This window comes from Hypanus sabinus, chromosome 20 (genome assembly GCF_030144855.1).
Source record: "Hypanus sabinus isolate sHypSab1 chromosome 20, sHypSab1.hap1, whole genome shotgun sequence".
In the NCBI taxonomy this organism is placed as follows: Eukaryota; Metazoa; Chordata; class Chondrichthyes; order Myliobatiformes; family Dasyatidae; genus Hypanus; species Hypanus sabinus.
Window position 1 is genome coordinate 63917782 of NC_082725.1, and position 15386 is coordinate 63933167.

The window sequence follows — 15386 nt, forward strand, 5'->3', positions numbered from 1 at the left end:
GACAGGCTGCTTCATTGTCTGGTATGGAGGGGCTTCTGCACAGGACCGAAAGAAGCTGCAGAAGGTTGTAAATCTAGACAGCTCTACCTTGGGCACTAGCCTACAAAGTACCCAGGACATCTTTAGGGAGCGGTGTCTCAGAAAGACAGCATCCATTATTAAGGACCTCCAGCACCCAGGGCATGTTATTTTCTCACTGTTAACATCAGATAGAAGGTACAGAAGCCTGAAGGCACACACTGTGATTCAGAAACAGCTTCTTCCCTCTGCCATCTGATTCCTAAATCGACATTGAATCTTTGGACACTACCTCACTTTCTAATATACGGTATTACTGTTTTTGCACATTTTAAAAAAAAGTCTATTCAATATACATACTGTAATTGATTTACTTGTTTATTAATTTTTTCCTCTACTAGTTTATTTACTGCATTGAACTGCTGCTGCTGAGTTAACAAATTTCACGTCACATGCTGGTAATAATAAATCTGATTCTGACTCCTGAGATACCCTTCTTTGGTCAAATCTGGACTTCCTGTATAGTTCTGGATCACTGTTTTTGAAAGTCTGAGATCCAGCTCTCAGCAGATTGTGAATCTACTGGCTTATTAGCAGCTTGTGATTTGGTTATGTCTGGTATGTTCTCAAAAAGCGCACACACACATCTATACAGCTGTTGATGAAGTTGGTGACAACTGTGTCATATGCATTCAGATTCTAAGATGAATCCCTGAATATTCTCCAGTCTACAGATTCAAAGCAGTCCTATAAGTATGCCTCTGCCTCCTTTGACCATACCTTTGTTGTTATCACTGTGGTTTCAAAGGTGATAAGTTGGTGGTAGTTGGTCAGAGACTTTTTCAAATCGACCTGATTGAAATCGCCTGCAATGATCAGGAGGGTATCAGGCTGTGTTGTTTCTTACCTGCTGATCATGGTGCTCAGCTTCTCCAGTGCCTGCCTGATGTTGGTGAGGGGTGGAATATACTCTGCTACCAGGATGATGGCAGTAAACTCCTTTTGCAGATAAAATGGATGACACTTAATTGTTAGATGTTCCAGATCTGATGAGCAGAATTGCCATATCTTTGTACTATGATGAGTTAATCATGAAGCACCCTCTGCCTCCTCTGTCTTTAAGAGACACTGCTGTCCTGTCCATTTGGTGGGTGGTGAAACCCTGGGGCTGCAATGCTGCAAGCGAAATAGTGGAGGTGAGCAATGTTTCCATGAAGGAAAATACACAACAGTCCCTGATGTCCCTCTAGAACTGCAATTCTGCTCTAAGGTCTTCAATTTTGCTTTGGAGAGACTACATTCACCAATGGGATAATAGGGATTGGGAGTCTAAGGGCACCACATTTCATTCTTCCCTGCAGCCCAACACACTTTCTGTGTTTCCTTTTTCTTAAAAGAGAAACTGTCCTTGCAGCCTGATTCTGGTGTCTGACAATTTTGAGGATCGATAGGTTTTCTAAAAATGTTTAAAATTATGTTGCTTACCAAAGTACCCATGGCAATGATTGGATTTCAGCTATAGTGGTCCAAGACTGGAATCTCTGATGGTTCGCTTTGGAGCTACACATAAAGAGTCACCATTTTCTGCCATCATCTTTGTAAGATGTTCCCTTGATAAAGGGAATAAACTTTAACAGAAAGTCACGTGATTATAGACAAACATTGCCAATGCCTTCAGCATCTTTATTCCTGTCTCTAAAAGCACTAGATCTCTTTACCTTGGACTTCAATTATGTTTTTATTTAATGATCCACTCAAAAACCTGCAGTAACTAACACTCTGAAGAAGACCATGCAATGTGCACCACAGTTTCATAATATTGATTAGGTTTTCATCCAGATGCCTCATTTTTTTTTAACTAATGAAGATAGGAAAGTTAACACACAAACATTAAAACTTGCAGAGCACAGACCAGCAGCAAATCACTTGGAGTAGATGCAAACCTTGCAGAATGGCTACAATAGCCAGGAAGGCCCAATGGAATGAAAGCAAATCCTGTGAGTCTGAATGAAGCCAGGCAGTCTAGCTTGTCAAAGACTTGCATTTGAATGCATGAGGTAGCAGACCTGATGTTGATGTTGTGTATCCTGCAATTTGCTGCATAAATAATAGGTGAGGTTAAAATTTTTGATTATTATTGCATTACTAATAGTTGAGTTGTTCTGCGTCTCTGCTCTTTCCCTAAAAGAGGCTGAATGCTTAAGAATTCCAAGGCAGTCTTCTGATGTTAAAAGTACCCCAAGAACATTAATGCACTATACTGAGATTTTTTCAGTTGAAAATACTTGCACTGTTAGACATTTTACACTTATTAACATCTACATTGTGTGTAGAACTGTGTTCTAATATTTATTTTCAGAAAGGCATGTCAAAGGTAATCAAAACTGAATGAAGGTGCATTGAGGTACATCTGAAATAGAAATGTTTTTATCTCTTTGAAGGAACGTTGAAACGCGGATATGAAGCTGTATTACTTATATTTATAAATAGCTGGAAAGAGTGGGGAACAGGATTGGAGCCAAGAAGAATGACTAATGGATTTCTGAGAGAACTGAATTGACATGGGGCTATAGCAGTAAGACCAAGGCATTTAAAAAAAAGAAAAGATCTAATAATGTTAACTCTTGGGGCTGGAGAATAACAAGTGCCTAAGGCACTCACAAGAATGGCTAGACAGGGCTTGGAAGCTAATGGGGCTTGGTCACAAATGATCGTGAAGGATAAGGAAATTAAAATTAAACTTGCCAATAAGGCAGACATGATCATATGTATACTATAGATGTGTTTTTAAGAACTCTGAGTTGAGCTTATACTCTTATAAATCCTCAGATCTCCAGAATACTCACTATAAGTAGCTTAACAGGCGACTTTTTGACCAGAAAAATGCAGTTTCAAAAGATTACACGTTGACCAGTGAAAGCAGTCCACGTTCGGTACCTCCAACAAATCGATCTGAATAAAACTTGTGAGCAGTGGTGGGCAATTAAGAACTAATGGGATGAGGATGTTTCAAATGCATCTTTATTCACTGTGATAGCAGAATACTGATGTATGGTTCAACATGACATTCTGAGGTCCCCTGTATCACAAAAGCTAGTCTTTGGCCAAGTCAAGATACCACATGTGATATCAAGAAACAGCTGAGAGCCAAGGATACAAAACTGGCTATAATGCTGAAGATGTACTCTAGAATTATGTGTTCTTAGCTAAGCTTTTCTTGTCTAGCTCCAACAGTAGTATCTCCTTGGCAATGTGAAAAGTTTAGTTTGATTTATTATTATTATTTATTGTTACATGTGCCAATACAGTGAAAAGCTTGTCTTGCATACTGTTGATACAAATAAACTCATTACACAGTGTATTAAGATAGACCAAGGTAAAGCAAAAACAATACAAAATAAAGTGTAAAAGCTACAGAGAAAATGTAGTGCAGCTAAACAGTAAAGTGCAAGATTCTAATGGGGTGGATTGTGAGGTGAAGAATCCATCGTATTGTCCAAGAGGTCTGTTCAAGAGTTTGATATCCATAAGACATAGAAGCAGAATTATGCCATTCAGCTCATCAATACTGCTCCATTCCATCTTGGCTGATGTAATATCCCTCTTACCCCCATTCTGCTGCTTTCTCCCCTCTTACACCCTTACCAATCAAGAACCTATCAACCTCTGCTTTAAATATACCCAATGATTTGGCCTTCACAGCCATCTGTGACAATTAATTCCACAGAATCACCACCATTCTCTGGCTAAAGAAATTCCTCCTATTCTATTGAGGCTGCGCCCTCTGGTCCCAGATTCTCCCATTTTTGGAAACATCCTCTCCACATCCATTCTACCCAGACCTTTCAATATTTGATAGGTTTCAATGATATCCTGCCCCTTCCTTCACTCATCTAAACACAAAGTACAGGCCCAAAACCATAAACTATGCCTCATACATTCACCCTTTCAATCCTGGAGTCATTCTCATGAACCTCCTCTGGACCCTCTCCAATGCCAGCACATCATTTCTAAGATGAGGGGTGCAAAATCTACTCTCAGTACTCAAAGTGTGGTCTGACTAATGCCTTTTCAAGCTTCAACTCCCCTCCCAGCTTCATTGTTACTGAGACTAACAGCAGAATAGAAGCTGTCTATGAGCCTGATGGGACATGCTTTTAGGCTTTTGTATCTACTGCCCAATGGGAGAGGGGAGAAAAGAGAATCTCTGAGGTGGGTGGGGTCTTTGATTATGCTGGCTGTTTTACAGAGGCAGTGAGAAGTATAAATCAGAGTCCATAAAGGGAAGGCTGAATCCTGTGATGTACTGAACTGTGTCTGCAACATTTCTGCATTTTCTTGCAATCACGTGCAGATTAGTTGCCATACCAATTTTATCCAAGTCACAGGTCAGCAGAAAAACAACATTTAATATTTTGTGTTTTTAACCCTTTTCAGAACTGAGTAAGAAAAACGGGGATCAAAAGATGGTTAAGGGATATATAGGCCAATAGGAATATCTGTGACTGGACAAGTTGAAATATAATTCATCCCTCTCCCACCTTCATTGCTACCTAGACCAGGGGTCAGCAACCTTTACCACTGAAAGAGCCACTTGGACCCGTTTCCCACAGAAAAGAAAACACTGGGAGCCGCAAAACCCGTTTGACATTTAAAATGAAATAACACTGCATACAACGTTTTTTTTGCCTTTATGCTATGTATAAACAAACTATAATGTGTTGCATTTATGAAATTGATGAACTCCTGCAGAGAAAACGAAATTACATTTCTGCATGCAACAAAAACATTTTGAACTCCGAAAAAAAGACGTTGGGTTGAAAGTTACTTTTAAGTAAAATACTCAATGTCTATTTGAGTCCTTCTTGTATTTATGAAAAACGCCGAACTTAAATTTTCCGCCAGCAGCAAACCAAAAATATCATCAGCCAGCTGTCAGCCTGAAAAATAAAAGGACTATTTCACTGAACAATGAAAAAATATGAATATACATAAAATAATAGGCAATTAAAATATTTATCATACTTGGTTAATGGGATTTCTGCTCCTGGACCTCAGCGCACAGCGTCTGCACATCAGGGCTGTATGACGTCACCTTCATCTTTACACAGGATCGCAAGCTGTCATCTGTGAAGCATGCGCGATGTTTGTTTTTAATAAAGTTCATGTTGGAGAACACCTGCTCACATACATATGTGGATCCAAAGATCGACAGGACTCCAAGCGCATACTTTTTCATGTTTACATAAATGTCGGGCACAGCATTCCATGTTTCAAACACAAGTTGGTCCGGATTTGGAAGGTTTTCAATATCACTCCATTTGTGATTCTGAGCAAGAACGGCCTTCTGACGGGCAACATCTTCAAGGTCTGCTGTCAAGCGTCTAAACTTGGACACCCATATGTCTTTGTCGGCTATGTCGGCCAGTTCCATCTCAAGATCAGGTTGACTCACACCTGCCAATGCAGTCGTATTCAGTAGGGAAGGATCGATGCTTAAGGGAGTGACCGGGAAGGATAATGTGTTTTTTTCCTCTCTGAACTCACAGAAGCGTTTCCCAAACGATGTTTGCATTGCGATGATTGCAGAATGTAAATACTCCGAAATTATCATGTCGTGACCTTGTTTGAACTCTCTCAAATTGGGGAAGTGAGACAAAGTGCCTTTCTGTAAATCTCTGGCAAGCACTGTCAACTTGCGCTCGAATGCCAAGACATCCTCCAACATGTGCAGGGCTGTGCGTCCTTTCCCCTGAAGAGCTGTGTTCAGCGTGTTCAGGTGCGCTGTCATGTCTACCATGAAGTGTAGCTTTTCCAGCCACTCTGGCTGTTCCAGCTCAGGAAAGTTGAGCCCTTTGCTGCCCAGGAAAGTTTTCACTTCTTCCAGACACGCGACAAAGCGTTTCAGCACCTCCCCTTTGGACAGCCACCGGACTTTGTTGTGCAGCAGGAGATCAGAATATGCGCTTTCCATCTCGTCCAGTAACAAACGGAATTGACGGTGATTTAAACTTTTTGCCATTATTTTATTGACAATCTGAATGACAACATCCATTACTTCTGTGCATTCCGGAGGAAATGTTTGAGCGCACAGTGCCTCTTGGTGCAAGATGCAGTGAAAAGTCAGCAGCTTTCTGTCCAGCGACTTCTGCAGTAAAGCCACAAATCCCTTGTGCGTTCCCGTCATATTCGGAGCCCCATCAGTAGCTACTGACACCAGATGGGTGGTCTTTATTCCTTTGGCTCTTAAACAATTCAAGACAGCCTCACAGATGTCCTCCCCCCGTGTTTGGTCTTTTAGAGGTATCAACTCAATCAGTTCTTCCTGTGGCCCGGCAGAGTTTACATACCGGCAGAACAACGCTATTTGTTCAATATCGCCTTTGTCTTTAGACTCGTCACAGGCAATCGAGTAGGCCACAGCTGAATTGATGTCTTTAATTTGCTGTCTTGTGATGTCTTCTGCCATTTTTATGGTTCTGTCTTTGACAGTCTTTGCAGAGAGGGGCATATCCCTGATTTTCTGCACAATTTCACTCTTGTTTTTAAAGTCCGTGAATAGATGTTCTGAAATCTTAATGAAAGATTCTTTTATATATTCACCATCTGTAAACTGCTTCCCGTGCCTGACTATTTCCTGAGCGGCAATATAACTGGCGTATGTCGTTGATTTTCCTGACTTCATCCATTTCTGGAAATGATTTTTGCTCAGATCAACCTTCCGCATCAGTTCCGAAACGGCTTTTTTTTCTCTCATCTCCATCCGGATATTTTTGAGCAAAGGCTGCGTGTTTACTCTGGAAATGCCTTGCGACATTTGACTTTTTGTTGTTTGCTAGTTTCTCATTGCATATTAAGCATACCGGTAAACCAGTCTCGTCAACAGTGAAAGCAAATGAATCTGTCCACGTATCATTAAACGTTCTGTTTTCTTCAGTCACTTTTCTTTTTTTAGAATTCTCCATAGTTGGCTTACCTTGGATCGAAAAATTAAAGAAATCGCGCACTGGCGGGTGTCAGGTATTGGCAGTGGTGACGTATATTAATAGCGATAAAAACACGTTGCAGCGGTGTGTTCAGGCAGTCAGTAAACTGCAGTCGAATAACTTTATTCGAACTAAACAGCCTTGCTTCTAAGCCTCCCTCAACCCAGCCCCCATGGACGCAGATGCTGCAAAAGACACGTACTCACAAACCCCCGTAGGCAATCTCCCTTAGCCGGAATGCTGGCTAATTGAGAGCCGTTTCGGATGTGTCAGAAAATGTGTCGCCACACTTACATTGTACAAGATCACCATAATCTTCAAATTTAGAATTACATTTCAAAAGCTAACAAACTAACATAAAATACATTTTAATTAAATACTGACCAATTATTTCCCAAAGCCACAGGGAGCCGCAGCACAGAGGTGAAAGAGCCACAAATGGCTCGGGAGCCGCAGGTTGCCGACCCCCGACCTAGACTAATGAACTGTTCTTGATGTCAAGACTGATGAAATGTGAACTTTGCTCTTTCCACTTTGCTGCTTGACCTGTTGAGCTTTTCCAGCATTTTTTGTTTTATGTCACATTGGCTCAGTTCTTGTCCTACTTGTAGATCTTACCCAGCAGGCCAGTCTTGCATTTGTACCATTATCAATACATTATATAGTTCAGGCAGTGAATATAATGTGCTGGTAATCACCACTGTATAATGCATTTTAACTTTCACCATCCATTCTTTCTCTTCTACTGAAAACTAACTTGCATTCCCTTGTTTCCTGGTTTTCAAAATGCTAGTTTTCTTTCACTGATGCTGAATGATTTCAGCATTTTCTGATTTTGTATTTTGGATTTCCAGCACCTACAGCATTGTTGATTAACAACTCATCCACCATTTTACTCTTAATAATCAGCAAAGTGATAAATGTCAATAACCGTGCTATCAGTGACACTTAGTTCCTAGAATTGTTCAGTTTGCATTTCATCAAGACCACTTGGCTGCAAACCTCACTACAAAACCTTGGGCTCAGTGCCTTGTGCAATTCGATCCTGGATTTCCTCACTTGTAGAATGCAGTCAGTTTGGATTGGCAAAATAGCTCCTCCACAATCTTGATCAACAGAGGTGCACTGCATGGCTGTGTGCTTAGCCCCCTTTTGACTCGCTTTACACTTGTAACTGTGTGGTTCAGCAAAACTACAGTATCATATTCAAGTTTGCTGATTCACTGTCTTGGGTTGAATCAAAGGTTGTGATAAATCAGCATACAGGAGGGAGATTGAAAATTTGGCTGAGTGGTGCCATAACAACAACGTCTCACTCAATATTAACAAGACCAAGGAACTGATTGTAGACTTCAGGAGAGGGAAACCAGAGGTCTATGAGCCAGTTTTCAGTGGAGAATCAGAGGTGGAGAGGGTTAGCAACTTTAAATTCCTGGATATTATTCCAGAAGATCTGCCCTGTGAAGTGCAATTGTGAAGAAAGCACAGCAGCACCTCTACTTCCTTAGGAGTCTGCGGAGATTCATCATGACATTTAAACCTTGACAAACGTGTACAGATGTGTAGTGGAGAGTGTATTGGCTGGCTGTATCATGGCCTGGTATGGAAGTACCAATGCCTTTAAATGGAATATCCTATGAAAGGTAGTGGATTTGCCCCAGTACATCATGGGTAAAGCCCTCCCAACCATTGAATACATGCTGTTGTAGGAAAGTAGCATCCATCATCAGAGATTGCCACCACCTAGGGCATGCTCTTTTCTCACTGCTACCATCAGGGAGAAAGTATGAGTGCCTCAGGACTCGCACAACCAGGTTCAAGAACAGTTGCTACCTCTCAACCATCAGGCTCTTGAACAAAAGGGGATAATTGCACTCACTTGCCCATTCATTCAGATGTTCCCACAACCAATGATCTCACTTTGAAGACTCTCTCTCTCATTATCTCATGATCTCATTATTTATTGCTATTTATTTGTATTGCATTTGCACACTTTGCACTCTGGTTGAATTTTCATTGATCTGTTATAGTTATTGTTCTATAAATTTGCTGAGTATGTCCATAAGAATATGAATCTCAGGGTTGCAAATGATGACACATATGTACTTTGATAATAATATTTACTTTGAAGTTTGGAGATTTATTATGGAGCTGTTCTGTAAGAAGTCTTTGTCCATCCTCCCCGTGGAATATGAGAGTTCTCTGAGTCCTCCAGTTTCCTCCCACAGTCCAAAGGTACCAAGTAGGTTAATTGGTCATTGTAAATTTCCAGTGATTAGGTTATAGTTAATTGAAATTGTCAGGGGTTGCTGGGTTGGAGTGTCTCAAAGAGTAGGTCAGAAGGGCCTACTGTACTCCATGCTATATTGCTAAATAAATAAACTTATTGACTCCAAGATCTCTCCACTACGTCTATACTTAAACTGTAGTTGTCACTGCATTGGGGAACCAAAAACCTGTTTGGTAACTGCAAAATACAATCAGCCCTCCTTATCCGTGGGTTCCGCATGCGCAGATTCAACCAACCGCAGATCGGGAAAACCCAAAAGTTCTCTCTCCAGCACTTGTTGTTTGAGCATTGTTCGACTCACGTATCGTCCATTTGCTACTTGTGTTGTGAGCGAGAGGAAGGAGTTTAAGGCTAGTGAAGAATGGCTGGCTAGCTATGTAAAGTGCTACAGCCTCAGAACTTAAAGATTATGAGAGAATCAGGATTGGCTGAGGCCAAGGCAGCATCAGTGTTCCCAGAAGAGCTACGAACATGTACAGACTTTTTTCCTTGTCATTATTCCCTAAACAATACAGTATAATAACTATTTACATAGCATTTACTTTGTATTAGGTATTATAAGTAATCTAGAGATGATTTAAAGTATACGGGAGGATATGCGTAGGTTATATGCAAACGCTATGCCTTTTTATATAAGGGACTTGAGCATCTGCGTTTTTTGGTATCTGCGGGGGGGTCCCGCAACTAATCCCTGGCGGATAAGGAGGGATTATCCGTGGATAAGGAGGGCCAACTACCTCGATGTGATCTTTAAGCACGTGGCTGAGCTTCCAGCTGCCTGTCACTTTAATTCTTTATCCCATGCTCACTCTAACCTCTGACTTCAGTTGATTTAAAAAATAAAATTAAGATGCATCTTCATTTTTAACTTAACTGTGTCAAATAATGAAAGTAGTAATAATTAAATAGTAACTTCCTTATATGTAGCCCCAGTGTACCTCTTGGCAAAAATAGGGTCTTGTGCCAGGCCTAACTTAGCGCAAGATCCAAGAAATCCGATTATGAAGTAAACATTTTCTGTGTTTGACAGCATATGCACATATGTTCTGTTTTAATAGGTAAACACACCTGTTTGTGAATCATTGATGCTAACCAGCTTTATAATAACTCAAATACAACTTTCTCAATTATTGTTTCTCCAGTAATAGATTACAGCATTTTCTCAACAACTGGTGTATGGTCTGTTTCCTCTCTCTTTCACCAACACCCCCACCCCTCTTGGCTTCTCTGGATATGTTTTATAGATGGCAAGACTCTTCAACATTTCAAAGTAAATTTGTAATCACAGCACATATATGTGGCTATATACTACCCTGGGGTTCATTTTCTTATGAGCATTTGCAGCAGGTATAAAGATGCATAATAGAATCATTGGAAAAAAAACACATAGACGGATAAATCAACCAATGTGTAACAGATGACAAATTGTGTAATACAAAAAAAAAGTCAAAATAATAAATAATGTTGAGAACTTTAGTTGTCGAGTCCTTGAAAGTGAATTCATAGATTGTGGAATTGCTTCAGAGTTGGTGTGAGTGAAGTTATCCAGTCTGGTTCAGGAGCCTAATGGTTGTAGAGTAATAACTGTTTCTGAAGTTGATGGTGTAGGACCTAGGGCTTCTGTACCTTCTGCTAGATGGTAGGAGTGAGATGAGGGCATGTCTTTGATGATGGATGCTACTTACTTGTGACAACACTCCATGTAAATATACTCAATGGTGGGTAGGGCTTTGCTTGTGATGGACTGGGCTAAATCAACAATTTCTGTAGCCTTTTCTGTTCCTGTGTATTGGTATTTTCATATCAGGCCATGGTGCAACCTGTTGTGATGCGCATCAGGGCCAACTGGTGATCATCCATGGGAAACCCAGCTTCTGACCCACACTGAGGCAAGTTCACTCATTTCTGGTTGGTTGTAACCTCCAGGATTTTTATAGTCATATGGCATGATGCAATAATAGATATAATGGGAAGTTGATTTGCCTCTCTCAGAATCTCCTTCCTGAAGCTGATTATAGTAGTACAGACTTACTTCAGCTCTGTACTTTATCATTTCAGCTAGAGGTACACAGTTCTTAAAAATAAGATGCACTGCATCATTATGACTTGCTGATCTTTGTATTAATGGATATCTTGGTGTTTTTACTACTAGATGAAGCAGCTTTTTTCAAGAAGGCATTCGGATTTTAAAAATGAATTGATAATCTATGACCTCCTTATAACTAAAACAGGAGGCCAAGCAAAAACAGACTGAAAGAAATCTACCAATCAGGCAGCACCTTTGGAAAGAGGAACCAGTTAATGTTTTGGTCCAGGTATTCTTTTTAAGAAAGGAATGATTACAGTTTTCAAGGCAGAGCTGGAGGAAATGTGAGGACACAAGACTATATGGAGATAGGTTAAGACTGATCAAGTGATAGGGAGTTTGAATGTTGGCTGTTAGACATTTTAAAGAAAGCAATGTAGCATGATAGTAGGACAACGATGGTGCCAATGACTGAAAGCCAAGTCCTTCAGACAGTTTACAAAACTACTCCTTTTACTATTACTTTCAAATATGATTCTGCTACTAAGGTTTTGCATGCAATTGGTACCTGTGATTTACATTTTGTTGGGTTTTTTTGGACCAATTGAGCAATCTGGCACTTTGCTATCTCCGAGGGAGTTCAGTGAGGTTTGGAGCAGAGTGTGTGGCCTGGAAGAGAAGAAACATGGAGATGGGGCATGAGTCTATGATGACTCCTTTTCTTGCCAATCTCACTGGTTAATACATCAAGCAAGATTCAAATAAATGAGTGCGAGAGTGTATGGTGAGTGGGTGTTCAGTACTGTCTGCCTGCGTTTGACCAGTTTCTTTCCCTCTTGCTCTTTGCTGCTGGAGAAAGGTGGATTGTTAATCACTCCCTCTCACTTGATGCTGCTGGAGGATGGTGCCTGAGTCTTGGGTCTTGGGCAAGCATTGATCAGTACAGTTTTGGATTGGACTTTGCAGTTTCTGTTGTGTGTTTCTGGTTGCTCCTTTCTTTTATCAGTGCTTTTTTGTGCAAATTTGATCAGAACTGACAGGTTCTGCAACCTGTAGCTAACGAATGGCACAACACTGGATTGAACTGAACTAAACCAAACATTCCTAGCCTGTTTCAGTGTATCTGTGGTTTGATGTTTTATATTCTGTTTTTAGCAGTTTGCAAAATCTGTTCTTCTTTTTGTGTATTGGGTGTTTTGATTTTTTTTTCTTTGAACAGATTCCATTGTTTTATTTCATGGCTGCCTGTGGATAGAAGAATCTCAGGGTTGTGTGCTGCATACATTGATAATAAATGTATTTTGAACCTTTGAACCATTTCAAATCTTTGAAAAAGAAAAGTAGGAAAGTTCGTTCCAGAAGGTTGCAAAGTGCCTTGGTGGAAAATAAGATGGTGGTGTTCTTCCACTTTGTGTTTGGGTCTCATTATGGTAGTGGAGGAAGACCCAGACAGACAGGTCAGAATAAGTGTAGGAATTTAGATGGATGCTTTATCGATCCCAAAGGAAATCACAGTGTCATTGTAGCATTACAAGTGCACAGACGTAAATATTAGTAGAAAGAATAAAAAAAGTACCACAAGTAGTATAACAATAGGTGTTTGACTCATTATAGAGCCTAATGGCTGAGGATAAGAATGGCCTCAAATAGCACTCTTTAGAGCAGCACAGTTGTCTTAGTCTATGACTGTGCAGCCTCTGTTCAGCCAAGATAGCCTGTAGAGGGAGAGAAACATTGCCCCGTATTGCCAGGATTTTCTGTGGGGTCATTTGTCTACCATAGTTCCGGTGTGTCCAGTTTGATTCCTACAACTGAGCTAGCCTTTCTAATCAGTTTATTGAGCCCGTGGGCATCACCCATGTTGATGCCATTACCTAGCACCAGTGCATAGAAGATTTGCCTGGCGACAACAGACTGGAGTATGCAGGCCCCTCCTTCACGTGTTCTACCAAAGGACCTCAGTCTCCTCAGGAAGTAGACGCGACTCTGGCCCTTCTTGTATACAACTTTAGTGTTGGTGCTTCACTCAAGTCTGTCATTCAGGTGCACCTGGCTGTGGTGAAGTGTCAGTCAGAGGTCAAAATGGGAATAGGGTTGGAGTTGGTGTCAGGAAATAGTAATCTCTGATCACTCCTGCAAACTGAATGCAGACACTCCGTAAAGTAATTACCCAATCTGCATTTGGTTTCTTCGGTGAAGAGGGACCACATTGTGAGCACTTAATGCAGTACACTAGAATAAGCAAGACAAATTGGAAGTGAAGTGCAGCTCTGCCTCAAACAATTGTTTGGATCCCTAGATGGTTAAGAGGTGAATAGCATCCCATCCAGTTGTATGGAAAAGTGCCGTGGAATGGGGAGAGATGAGCAGACTGAGTCATGAAGTCGGCAGTCTCTGCAAACTGCAAAAAAGTGAAGAGAGGCTAATTGTGAAGGATAATTCATGGAATGTGAAAGCTGATGGGTGGAATGTGAGGACCATGGGGCTCTCTCTCGTCCTGTAGAAGGGGATGAGAGCAGATGCAGCAGAAAGAGGAAATACAGTTGAGAGCTCCATTCAGTACGATGAAGGAGAAGCCACATTTCAAGAAGGAGGAAGAGGACATTTCAGAGGCATCGGTACAGAAGGTCATTTACCTCATTGGGTCTCTGCAGGCTTCCAGGGAAGAATGCCAAAAGTCCTATTCTTCCTCTCATTTTCTCTCACACAAGCCCATTAACTTTTTGATCCTTTTTGCCATTAGTTTGCAATAAGGTGTAATTTACAATGGCTGTTTTACCTACCAAAACATCTTTGGAATGTGGGAGGAAACTGGAGCACACTAGCAAAAATCATGCAGTCTGTGTGAGATTATACTTGCTCTACATGGACAACATTTGAAGGATTAAACTTGGTTCATGGAGCTCTGAAGGTACAGCATTAACCATTCTGTTATCGTGCCTCTGGACAGAATTTGGGTAGTTTGATAGCAGAACTTCTGATAGCATTTATTTTCTATTTATTTCTGGTGCTAAAGTCCCTTGCTGAATTCTAATTATTCATTCAAACTCGAAGTGTGTGTATATAGTTGACATTGATTTTTTTTCCCTTGTAATGTTTTCTACAGGCAAACCCACTGGATAGTTTTCTGCTGGACTTGGTTTTTTAATTAACTAATAAGTAGTCAGTTATCACAAGTAACTTATTTATGATTACCAACAGCTCAATATTTTAGTTAATCAAAGTGACTATCTCTGTTTTAGCTGAAGCTTCTTGCTTTAATATGATAACAATTGGAAATTTTTCATGCAAGGTTGAGAGTCACTTGAACACTCTCTCAGCAGTTTAGGCTTGGAATGCTGTTTTTTTATTCATGAAAGTGCACTACGTATTTGAAATTAGCATAATTTAATGTTTAGTTTCTTTTATTGTTTGAAATTATTTAAAATTATTTCTATCAATTTTAAACTACACAATGGAGTTGCATCTAATGTGTAACAACGAAACTGAAGTAAATTGGGGTCAAGGGAAAAGGATCAAGTTTTATACTTGATCAAAGGAGCATAGTTATAATTGCTGAAGGTTAATCAGCCCGGATCTAGAACAGCGCAGCAGATGTTCTTCAAGACAGTGTGCTTGGGATGTTTATCTTCAGCTGCTGCTTCAATAAGCCTTCCTACCCATCATAAGGTCTGAAGAAGGGATATTGGCTGATTGTGTAATGTTCGATTGATTTTCAGTTCTTGAGCAAGTTGAAAGGGTCCTTAGGTGATTTGAAGGGCAAGATTGTAGTAGCTAGGCATCATTCTATAATTGATTCTCTTCCTGACATCATAGACTTACAAGCCAAAATAACGGTTGTGATGGAAAACTCTGCTTGGATAAGTGTAATTGCAAGAATTCTTCAGAAGTTTATCCCCAGCTAGGATAACATATTCTTGTGCACCATCCACTATTTGAATCATCATTTTGCTGTACTAGCATGCAGGGACTACTGTGTATAACATCTACAAAATGTACTGCATTTATTCACTTTCTGCTCCAAGGGCATTTGCCAAACCATGATTTCCACCTCCAAAACCAAAAG

General features: G+C 40.4%; 2 protein-coding genes across 4 annotated transcripts in view; one reads left to right on the forward strand and one right to left on the reverse strand.

Moving 5' to 3' along the window:
• Positions 1-15386, forward strand: part of cdyl (chromodomain protein, Y-like) — a 206984-nt gene that overhangs the window by 24132 nt on the left and 167466 nt on the right. The gene's annotated exons all lie outside the window — the stretch shown is intronic.
• LOC132378704 (general transcription factor II-I repeat domain-containing protein 2A-like) lies at positions 4636-7475 on the reverse strand. Its single transcript, XM_059945805.1, has 2 exons — positions 5044-7475; positions 4636-4958 (listed from the first exon to the last, which is right to left on the reverse strand). Exon 1 carries the CDS (start codon positions 6833-6835, stop codon positions 5048-5050), a length of 1788 nt encoding a protein of 595 aa, XP_059801788.1. The 5' UTR covers positions 6836-7475; the 3' UTR covers positions 4636-4958; positions 5044-5047.

Excerpts from the sequence above, each read along its gene's own strand:
- LOC132378704 (XM_059945805.1), bottom strand. The coding sequence starts at position 6,835 with ATGTCGCAAGGCATTTCCAGAGTAAACACGCAGCCTTTGCTCAAAAAT.